The 11,343-nt window shown below is 42.9% G+C and overlaps 1 protein-coding gene across 2 annotated transcripts in view; it reads right to left on the reverse strand.

The window, feature by feature from the left end:
* Positions 1-11,321, reverse strand: part of IFNGR2 (interferon gamma receptor 2) — a 16,725-nt gene extending 5,404 nt beyond the window's left edge. Inside the window, exons 1-6 of one of the 2 annotated variants that reach the window (XM_026077581.1) lie at positions 11,191-11,321; positions 6,296-6,422; positions 5,452-5,627; positions 3,472-3,620; positions 1,907-2,060; positions 669-823 (exon numbers count right to left, since the gene is read on the reverse strand). In XM_026077581.1, coding sequence (XP_025933366.1) covers positions 669-823; positions 1,907-2,060; positions 3,472-3,620; positions 5,452-5,627; positions 6,296-6,422; positions 11,191-11,257 — 828 coding nt within the window. In that variant the 5' untranslated portion in view covers positions 11,258-11,321. Of the gene's footprint in view, positions 1-668; positions 824-1,906; positions 2,061-3,471; positions 3,621-5,451; positions 5,628-6,295; positions 6,423-10,144; positions 10,602-11,190 lie in introns of those variants that run through there. The other variant, XM_026077583.1, reaches the window with a different exon arrangement.
* Between the last annotated feature and the right edge of the window lie 22 nt (positions 11,322-11,343).

Here is an 11,343-nt window from a genome sequence, read left to right on the forward strand (position 1 = left end):
CTTAAAAAAAAAAACTTTCCTTAAAGACTACTTCCTGTTTAAATACTAAAAAGAGGAAGACGAACAGGACTGAAACAACATTGTTTAGTACAGAAATATGTGAGCTGCAAGGAGAAAAAAAAGTCCCAGGATGATTTTTGTATTTGACAATTACATAAAACTACAGGAGAAAAAAAAACAAAAAAAACCCCCACCAAGAACACTTCCTTAGGCCGTCTTCATTCTTCAAATGAGTCCTTGCCCTTAAAATGATCAGTGTTCACTTTTCAATATTTTATTTCTAATCAGAGACCTAAATCCTAAGTATGTGTTCTGCAGCACACAAACCCTTTTGCTTGAAGTAAACAACTGTTTCAGACCTGATTAATTAGATAAGCAAAGCTGGGTAGACAAGGAACAGAATCTTACTCCAGTTTCATAAGGAGAATATAGCAGCATCTTAGTACAGCAAATAAAAATTACAGTTAAGTAAAAGAGGAATAAAGTGGAATATCATGTATTAGAAAAGTAATAGTTCACACTAAATCAGCAATTGGTTATATCTAAACTGAAAGGCTGAAGAAAGACTTCTGTTAGGCTACCCCTAGGTTCATTTACATTCACTCCAAGCTCATCACTGCCTTGTGCAGGGGGGAGGAGTGGGGAAAAAATAAAAAGTCTGCACATACCTCTTCAAAGTGTGATGGGATTTTGAAAGGTGGCTGAGACCAATATTTAATTGTGTTGTGGTATCTCCACATAAGAAACAAACCAACTATTACAAGAATTACAAGAAATAAGGTTAACAGAAATATTAGTATAATATATCCAGCTCTGGTTGCCTCTGAAAAAAGAAAAAAAAAAAAAGATGGTAGGTTCATATTTACACAACATCGCATGTCAAGCAATGTGTAATAAGCTGAAATTTGCTGCAAAGGCTAATCAAAGTAGCATTTCTAAGGTTAAGATCACAACCCTACTGTATAGGAGAAATCTAAATGCCCGGGTTCAGGAGCTGCTTGTTCTGTGACTCTGCATGAAAATCACCAGCTGCGATGAGCTGCTCCCCCTTACCCGCAAGCCTAAGGCCGCCTTCTCCAGGCCATGCCAACAGGGCAGAGGCAGAGCTGGAGGAATCACAGCTGCTGGGCAGCGGGCAGGCTACTCTCCCACCCTCCATTTGTCAGCAAGGTGCCATTAACGCCAGGGGCTTTTCTTTTATAACTGGCATCTCCCCTCGGCAAAGGAAGGGTCGCTGTCTGCAGCGGCACAGGGCATGGGCTTGCAGTCAGGTCCTTTCAAGGTCAGCTCCTTCCAGGCAACAGCAATTGCCTAAGCAGGTTTCACCTGCACATCTTCAGGCATGTTCAGGGCATGCTAAAGATGCAGCTTATCTGTGTGCCAGTGGTCAGAGGGATTCGAGAGAGGGACAAACTCTGTTATTTTGGAGCTGTCTTCTCTTTTCCACATGCCATCTTATATCCTGTACGAACACACAAAACTCTAAAACATCAGAGAAGGGGAAGCAGGCCAAAGAGGAGAGGGATGCGCCTGTCTTGCAGGAAGGAGTGACTGAGGGACTGAGGATTTTGCAAGAGTAATGCTGTCTCCTTCACCCATATTTTCATCTAAAGACCAAGTATTTGTATTTTTCTGTAGGAAGTAATACCTGTAAAAAGGTCTTTAACTAACCTAAAGTATTTATAAAGGAAAAAAACAAGGGGAAGAGTAAAACCCAGACCTTCAATTACTGACTGAAAACTCCTTATTCTTTTGCTATTAATGACAACATGAACTACCATCAGTGGTGCCCTCTTAGCCCTCCTGACAAGTATGGTCATATAACTGACTAGTTGTACCATCTAAGACTCATGTCCCCCACCCATTCCATTATATATGAAAAAAATTAACAAAATCAGATTTATACCACTGACTGTAGTTCTGTAACACTCTGGGACACTTTGTAGTCCAAGTTTCTGGAGATCTGGCTGTATCACGAATTCTACTTGCACTTTAAAACAATACAGTGTCAACTCCTTTAGATTTATAATTTTGAATAGCGTATTGCTTGTCTTTGTCTCCTGTTTAAAAGACAAAAAGCAAACAAAAAAAATACAAGTATTACTGTAAAAACCACAGAGCTGTCTTCAATGCAATTTCCCTCCCCATAACCAAGTTTCTCATTCAAAAAAACCACAGATTTTATTTTCATAATTCAGCTTTCCCTAACATGTCAAGAGAAGCAGTGGAAAATATTTCAACTTTCCTATTTTAATGGATTTGAAATTTCATTGTTTTTAAATGAAATGAAGCCTGAACATTTAAAACCATCTACAAGGACACAAACAGCAAAGGCATGAAAACTGCTGCAAGGTCTCATTTGATCCACAGTATCCCACTAGACATTTCATACGCTGCTTCTGTAACACCTCCGGCAGTGAAAATAATATAGGAAGGGAGAGGGAAAAACAAGTCACGAGAAACCTCTCCACCATCAGAGGCGGCTGACGGAAGCATAGTTCAGCGAAGTCTCATCTCTTCCTACTGAGCAGGAAAAGAGCTGATGGACAGAACAAAATCTCCACAGTCTCAACACAGCCCCCACCCTGCTTTTCGTGAATTTTTACCTCTAAGGGGCTAGGATAACAAGCTCAGTGAAGCCTAAATAACCATACAAGAATGACTTCTTGTCTGAATGTCAAACATGAAGGTGTTTTATACATGTCAGAAAAATGCACATTTTTGCAAGAGAGGAAGGAAGTGGAGGCTTTTCAGATTTAGCTAGGTCCTTTGAAACAAAAGGTTTTAAAAGTAAAAAAAAAAGAAACTTTTTCTGCTTCTGGTTTTTAAATTTTAGAATGCTGTTCTTTTAATTATTATTCTTTTTTTAAAATGTAACTTAATTTCTCCCCTGCAAGGCCAGTCAGTCTAGACCACATTCACCAATTCCCAAGGACAGCAATATAAGCACACAGTGAGACAGGGCAAAGTTTCAGTTTGATCAGGGACAGCTGCTCATCCCAGCTGTGTCCAACATGTTTCTAATAGCTCTTGCCTTTCTCTGCCCTAGGAGCACCGGCAACATCAGGCCCAAGCGGCCAGATCCTGAAGCTGCTGGCACAAACAAGCCCAGCACAGGAAAGGAGGGAGGGTATTTCAGAATCTTCCAAATTGCTCAAACTTTGGAATCTAAATGCCATTTTAAAACCAACTTTGCACTTTGTGGACTCAATCCTTTGATCTGCAATGATGTGGTTTAACCTTGATTTTATACAGAGGAAAAAAATTGTTTTTTAAAGTTTAGTAATACATGCAATACTTGAGCCAAGGCCAGATTATCTTCTGTTCGAGTCACCAGCTGCTGACCTTTGCTGTTAGAAAAAAATATTACATTACAGCTTGCTTCCTCCATTTCTGCTGTTTTACCAAGAGACACTGACTCATGTCTCTTGTCATGGAGGCATTAAGAACAAAATAAATTAGAATTCTTACTTTTTTAGTAGTACTTGTTGAGTTCTCCCAGTAGGACACATGATACTGAAGAAAGTCACCTAGTTCAGATCCAAAAGGGGGTATAACACTAACGAGAAGCGAGTCAGAGTTTACAATCACATTGTTCACTTTAGGGGGTCCTATAGTAGCTGAAAACAAACACAGAGAGAGCAGTGAACCTCTGCGATGCTGAACACCTCACTGCAGCTGTGTCCAGCTTTATTTTGGTACACTCTGCAAACCTGCTGAAAATCAAGAGATTTTTCTTGAGGAATGGGTATACAATATTTGCTCATCTACTTAATACATTTAAGACATCTAATTTATTACAAACCTTAAGAAAAAGGCGTGAAAGCACATGTGAAATTAGATGATCAAAAGAACCATTTCCAGTTAACTTTCCCTGTGAATCAAGCAAATATCCACCAGAACATGGCTGAATCTATTTGTACTTAAAGGTGATATAATTTTGTTCAATTTTTCCTTAAATAGCTAATTCAGCCATGTAATTTCACGTTCTCTAAGAACACCTTTTTTGGGTCAAACTGGACCGGAATAGGAATAGCTAGTTTTCTCCCCCCCCYGCTTTGATTTCTCCATCTGTCCTATAGGGTAATGATGATGACTTCCTTTTGTGAAGTGTTCTGACATCTAAATCGTGAAAAATATTACGCAAGTTATTATCATTCCTAATCCTACATGAGACTTTTTATGGGATCGTAGGTCACTTGTGATCACAAGTCCTTTATCCCTTGTATCTTGACTTCTTTCAATGGTTAAGCTTATCAGCATTTGTAAAGCACTCCAGTATCTCAAAACAAACCACTTGCCTTTTGCATACTAGAGAAGGAAAAATATTAACAATAAAAATCAGTCAATTCTTGCATGCCATCATTACATGTTTTGCCTTGTAAAAAAACAGCAGATCCTGCTCTGTCTACCGTTACTTTAGAGAAAAATGGCCCTGTGATTTTTATGTTGGTACGGAAACTTCAGTTTCTTTCTACTTCCTGTCTCTACGACTCTGTACAACTGCAAACACTTTCTGGGGTGTTGGCATAAATTCCCTATGAGAAGTGAGTCTCCTCCATGGGCTACTGCTGGGGGGCAAGCACCCCCTCCCCTCTCCAAGGGAACTGATCCAAGCAACGAACAGCCCAAGTAGCCCAAGGTCTCGGCCTCTACAAACTGATCCTGAGGCTGGTCACCCAAGAAGAAACATCTAGCGCTCCTCTCGCTCCTCCAAGAAGAGATGCGCAAACACATTGCTCCCACATCAGACCTCTCCTTTGTCTTGTTTTCCCATTTGCCCAACGCTTTCCTAACCCCCCAAGGATCCCACTCCCCCCACACAAGCAATTCTGCATCACAAGCTAGGGATACATCAGTTGTAGCCCTCAACTCAAGATTCAGGCAATTTCTCATCCCCACACTCTTTACTACTAGAGAAAATTCAAGAGCTAGAACTGAAGTCAGCAGGAAAAGTATCATGCTATTCACAGCATCTACCACCATTGCTCCTCACAAAGTAAAGGAGAATCTGAACTAAAGAGTTAATAACTCCTTTCCTCTGCTTTGTTATTATTTCAGAGGCATTTTTAACTCAACATTTATCTCCTCCTAGTCCTGAAACCAGCCACAATCATGCAAAGAGCAGATCTTCATAAAGAACAACAGTACACTTGTTCACACAGACATCAAATTAATTCCTATTTTACCAGTATGTAACACGTTCCTCTTCCTGTTGAAAGAACAGGTGCTAACACCGCTACAGAGGTGACTGCTAACACCACTACAGAGGAAGCGAGCAGCATTAAACTTCTGATACACAGAGACCTCATAGTCTTTGTTAACCAACACCCACAGTTCTCTCACTTGACTTTTGTACATAACAGAGTCAAAAAAGCCTAGAACAGACAACAAACATTTTTCAGAGAAACTTCCTTTGGGAGACTCACTGAAATCATAGAGAACACTTACTGTTTCTCTCTGCCACAAATGGATCTGATTCCGCCCAGTCAGAAACCATTTGCCCTAATTCAGCCCTCACACGCAAAATAATAGTCCAGCGCCGTTCATTAAGTAACTGAGGGAAGTTGCATTCAGTCTGGGTAATACGGGTGCAGTTCATCTCATCCCACTGGTTAAAGGCTCCTCTGCAATGCAAAACAAAAGACAAACCAAAGCATCAGCAAAACAGTGCAACTGTCAAAACTCCAAAATACAATCCCTCCCACCTAGCCAATTTCTGTTCAAAAGAATGTTACAGGACTGCCACTTTCATGCAGGTTTATTCTACAGCCTGTTCAACACCTGCAACTCTTCAGTAGCTAGGAAAACTAAAATTTGTTAGAGAGAATTCAGTAAGGCTAGAATTATACAGGAAACTGCAACATTACCGTGTGCTCTTGGCATCCTCTTTGACCTGGATGAATAGGCTCCATCAACTTGAGATTTAAAGCATTCAAAAACTTAAGAGCAGTTCACATCAGCATCAGAAAAAAGCTCGAACCCTGTGCTTATAACAAAGTTTAGAACAAACTAGAACATCCAAGGTAATCCATGAAAAATATCAACTGAACTGCCTCAGGGGAAAAAATGAAATGAAGAGGAAAAGTCTTAATTTTTTTCTTAGTTTAGTGGAAATACCACAGGCTAAGGGATTCTCAGTCTTGAGAAACTCTCTTCACATATACATAGAAACAGCTGTAATAACTCATTTTTCCAATTGTATGTTTATTCACTTTTAGCATTTTTTTAAAACACTAATTATGTTACTGGATTACAACAAAATCAACTTGTTATTTTAGAACTATTTACTTACGTTTTAAAATGGACTGTATATAACACCGGGCCTCTATCTACTTTAACAGGAGACCACCTCAATGAGCTACGAAAGTTATAGGAATAAACCATCACATTCTGTGGTGCTGGTAAATGGAGAGAAGATTCTAAAATAAGAGAAACAAAGATAATTATTAAAGCATTCAAGTACAGAGTAACTACCTTATCTCCAAATTCTATTACCATGTATTACATTTTAGCTGCTTTGCAGGCAGTACCATTTCTCCTCCTTATTCCATTTCTAAGTGCACTAATACCACTATATTTAAATCCCTACTATCCACAAAACACTGAATTGCAACTTACAGCTTTTATTTATTCTGTACAGGCTACAGCACAGAAAGTACCTAGTCCAGCACTTTAAAGGAAGGCTGAGAAGTTATAGGCAAAAAACAAGCAACCCGCCTCCCAAGCCCCATAAAAATCACCTGCTCCCATGAAGCCGTAAATTACAGTCCACAATCACTCACCATACAGAAACTCATCTATTTTGTGCCTGTATCTCTTACATTTCTTATGTGCTAACAACTCAGACCACATTTTTCCTGATATCTGCCTCTGATAACTTGTTTGAACAAGCTGACGTCACTTTGTTGACACCTGCCCAGAAACAGCTGAGGAAAGTGCCTTAAATATTTACATATACATAGTGCACCCATTGCACTTTCCAACACTGACACAGCTTAAAGCTTGTAACAGATTTCACAGCGCAGAAAAGGAGAGGAATGTCTGTTAGAGGTGTGCCTTCTATTAGTGGTAGGGCTGTCCACCCAAATTTGGCCACGTTATAAACTAGTGGGGGTGAGGGAAGACTGCACGTGCTCTCGAACAACTTTACAGGAAGTGAGCGACATGGAAGCCGAGAGCAGAGACGGTCCTCTAGGACTGCAGACTACCCACTTCCCTGCTGACCCGAGCAGTGCGGAGGAGGAAGCCGTCTGCTTTGACTACAGCATGGCCAAAGGCCAGGCAGTGGGGAGGGGGGGAGAAGATGGAGGGAGCCAGGGTGGGCAGGCAAAAGGAGAGAATTGGGACTGGGAAAATCAAGTAAGAGAAGCCAGGTGAGAAGTAAGATGGGGGAGCACCTGGAGAGAGATGTTAGCTGGCAAAGAGGGAAAACAGTGGGCTGGAATACCAAAAACACAAACTAGAGCAGGCAAGGGGACCGATGACAAAGAATCGGGACAGCCAAAAGAGGGAGACTAAGATTACGACAAGCAGCCTGGGGTGAAGAAGAGAGGAGACTGCAGTCATCAAATGCCTTTTAAAACCAGATGAACCTCACACTTCGAATCACAGAACCACAGAGTCACTCAGGCAGGAAGGGCCCCCAGGAGGTCTCCAGCCCAACCTCCTGCCCAAAGTAGGGCCAGCTCTGGGACCAGACCAGGCTGCTCAGGGCTGGTCCAAGTGGGTCTTGAAAACCTCTGAGGATGGAGCCTGAACAGCCCCTCTGGGCAACCTGCTCCACTGCCTGTCTGTCCTCACGGTGAAAAAGCTTTTCCTTCTACACTTAACTGGTACTCGCCCATGTGGTGATCAGTTATTCCGTTAAGCAAGATGGGTCTACAGGTCCCAACCTCTATGACAAACATGACATTATAAATATGATCCCAGGTGATGAGATTTCCATTTTTTTTCTTGACACAATATTCTCTTAAGACACTGTTTATTTTGACATAAATAAGATCAGAAGATCAAGCACTCAAGGCAAATTCTAGCTGAGCCTTCTGTGGAAATATGGGGGTAATTAATTGTAAAAAGTTTTTTCCTTTTTATTTGTGAAGCTGATTTTTTTGCACAGTACTAGACAGCACACTGATGCTGATGGTGCTATCTTTCAGAAGAGAATTAATGCTAGGCTTTAACATCCTCCACATAAAGAAAACACACTACAAGACTTTTCATAAAGTTGCATTAAACTTGGTGTCCCTAATACAAAATAACTAGTTTTGTTCTCAAAATTTTTCCTTTACAGTTAAAAATATTACAGAAGCTATTAATCTCTCATGTATATTTTTAAGGCTACTAAGAAACCTTTTCTTCAGTCAAGATAAGTTTTTGCTTTCTAGTCAAGCAGATTCTTTCCTGCAGTCTCACTCCTGGTCTGGCGTGTGGCACAGTATCTCACACCATCAGTAATCTGTGTAGTCAGACATCCAAAACAACTAATTTTGCAGAATTCAAGGACGCTATCAGAACAAAATGCAAATATCAGCATTTTTTTCTCCCTCTTAAAGAACAAGCAATGAAGGAAAAGGGCAGCTGGTCCATTTTCCCCTCTATTTGCTTGATATCGCATTCAGAAATAGATCATTTCCCCTACTAGCTTCAGAAACACTGAAAGAAGTATCAAGCCTATGGCTCTGTAGCTGAGTATCAAGCTGCTGTGTGCCACAGCAAAAATTACTGCATTCAGGACTGGTTCCACGGCACACTAAGGGAAAACATTCATATTGCAATTAGCTATCTCGACTTGACAAGGAAAGTTACTTAAATTTATGAAATCACACAATGAATTCCATAACGATCATTATTTTGTATGATCCAAAGTAACAAAATGCACGCTTTGGAATAAAGCACCTAGATTTGCAAATATCCTAGAAAAGGAGTACGACACCCCAACACTCAAACAGCCTTATCCAGGAAAAGCCAAGAATGCCCTGTTTTCACTTTATGTTTCAAATGTAGTCTCAGTGAACAGGCTCTTTTAAAGCATCGGTCAAGCAATTCTCAGATTCTTCTTCAAGTCACAAGTCAAGGCTTTCATATAGCAGAGTGTGAAGCCGTAATTTACAGTCAGGAATATCAGGTCAGCTTAGCCTAGCCACTGGTTTCACAGCTCCCATGCCTGCTCCTGAATGATCCCTGATCTCTTCCCTGCACCAGGTTTAAAACACATTGTTTTGCAAAACTGGCAGAAATCCTTTTTTTTTTTTTTGATGGATGCATTTTTTGCTGTTCTGGTGCAGTGAACTGGCTTCTCGTATTGTCAGACAAACATCAGAGCCTGCAAAGGTGACCAGCTGAAGTGTGTGGCCAGGTGGGGATGAGTGACATCAGCTGCAATGCACTATTTTTTTGGCCCAGATTTTAATGTGTAACATCTCCCTTAGCAACAGAAGAAACAGGTGCGGCCACTGGAGAGTTAAGGGGAAGCCACATTCACTAGCCGAACAGCAGAACAATTCCCTGGAAAATCCCACTGCTGCGCTGCGGGACAGGACTGGGCAGCACTGACTACGGCAGCTCCCCCAAGTTGCCTTAACCCACTGATGGATATTTGGACACCAGAGTCTGGCCATGGACCACAAGCCTGGAAAAGCAGCTGCACCCAAACTGCTGGAGAGCCCCACACAGCTCAACAGTCACAGACTGGCCAGCAATGTCTAAACGGACACAACAAAACGTGTGGGAGCTGACATACTGAACCCAGGGAGATCCCTGCGTACCTGAATAAGGGCCACACTGCATGCAGGCATTTCTTCTGCTCAACCTCCATTATCACTCTCTGCAACATTCAGCTTCCTATTCAGATGCCCTTATTGCTGTTAGGATAACTCACACACATGAGACACTATCAGCGCTCCTGAAAGAGCTGGTAAACAAAAATGAAGAACTGCTCTAGTTTCAGAGAATGTTTTGCCAGTTTGATTTGATGAACAGCTTGAGATTGTGAAGAACATAACTGCATATTCAAGGCTGATAAATTCCCCAGGAAATCAGATGATAATCTGCTAGTCATTGGAGAGGTAATGGGGAGAGGAACCGAAACGTAATTAAAGCAGACATCCAACTACTGCACCAAAGAATGAACAAAATAGATTACCAAGAGGAGAACAAAATAACATCTTGAAGGACCCCTTTCTACACAGGCATGACATCCATCCAGTTATGCTGTTCACGAGGAAAATCTGCTTCAGAAACAAATGCCTCAAAGTTACAAATTAACTATTTCCTTGCCGCATGTTGACATTTCCAACTTCTTCCAAATCTTCTATTAATTTGAACACCAACATGCATCTTTTATTTCAAAGATTATTCAGCAAGTACCATAGCCCAACATTCACTTACTCTCCTGGCCCACTCATGCTAGGCCAATACAATCATAACTCAAAACATGTTGCAGCAGCTCTTTTGCACTTGCTGAGATAAACAGTGAAGCCAGAATTATTCTTCAACAACAGCCAGGCAGCTCTAACCCAACCTGAACATCAGAAAAACAAATAGGACCTCTGAAACTTAGCATTGCCAAGAGGATAACTAATAGGCCTTGCATGCTTAGAAGAAACAGCAAAGCATTTGCACGCACGTCTAAATCCTATCCAACCTTGAGATGCTAAATTGTCAATTCACAAAACTAAGCAGAGGAGGCTCAAATGCAGCAGAAGAGCGGGTGCCATATCACAAACAACAGCCGCATCAACAGCTTATGTAGTATCAGTCACGCTCGAGGCTGAAACCGTGGGGGGTTTAGCCTCTCTCTAACAGATACAGCCGGCTTGGGGCCGCGCAGCCAGCCCTGGACCTGAACGCGAGCCGGTGGCAGCCCCGGAGGCGGCAGATTTTCGAGGAAGAGCCCCCTGGAGAGAGCGGGGCAAACGGGGCTCCTGGGAGGAGCAGGCCGAAGCGGGGCGAAGGAAGGGGCAAACCCGTGACAAACCGGGCGGCACCGGCACTCGCCGGGGCTGCGGTGGGGCCGTCTCAGGGGCCGGGCCGGCAGCAATGGCCGCGCTGCCCTTCACCGCCCCCGCCAGGGGCGCCCCAGCCCGGGCCCCCGGCGCCCAGGCTTCCTCCCCGGGCCGGAAGCACGCCGCCGGCGGGGGCACCCGCACCCGCAGCCATGCCCGCCGCGAGCCACCCACCACCACGCACCTGCGGCCGTGGCCCAGGCCGGGCCGACGAGGAGAAGGAGGAAGAGGCGCAGCGCCCGGCACGGCATGGTGCGGCTGGCAGCGCCCTGCCGCCCGGCCCCGGGGGCCCGCCGCGCTGGCCCCGCTCGTCTGCAGAGACTGTGGCGCGGCTCCC

The sequence above is a fragment of the Apteryx rowi genome, unplaced genomic scaffold, assembly GCF_003343035.1.
Source record: "Apteryx rowi isolate R43461 unplaced genomic scaffold, aptRow1 scaffold_46, whole genome shotgun sequence".
NCBI classification, from domain to species: Eukaryota; Metazoa; Chordata; class Aves; order Apterygiformes; family Apterygidae; genus Apteryx; species Apteryx rowi.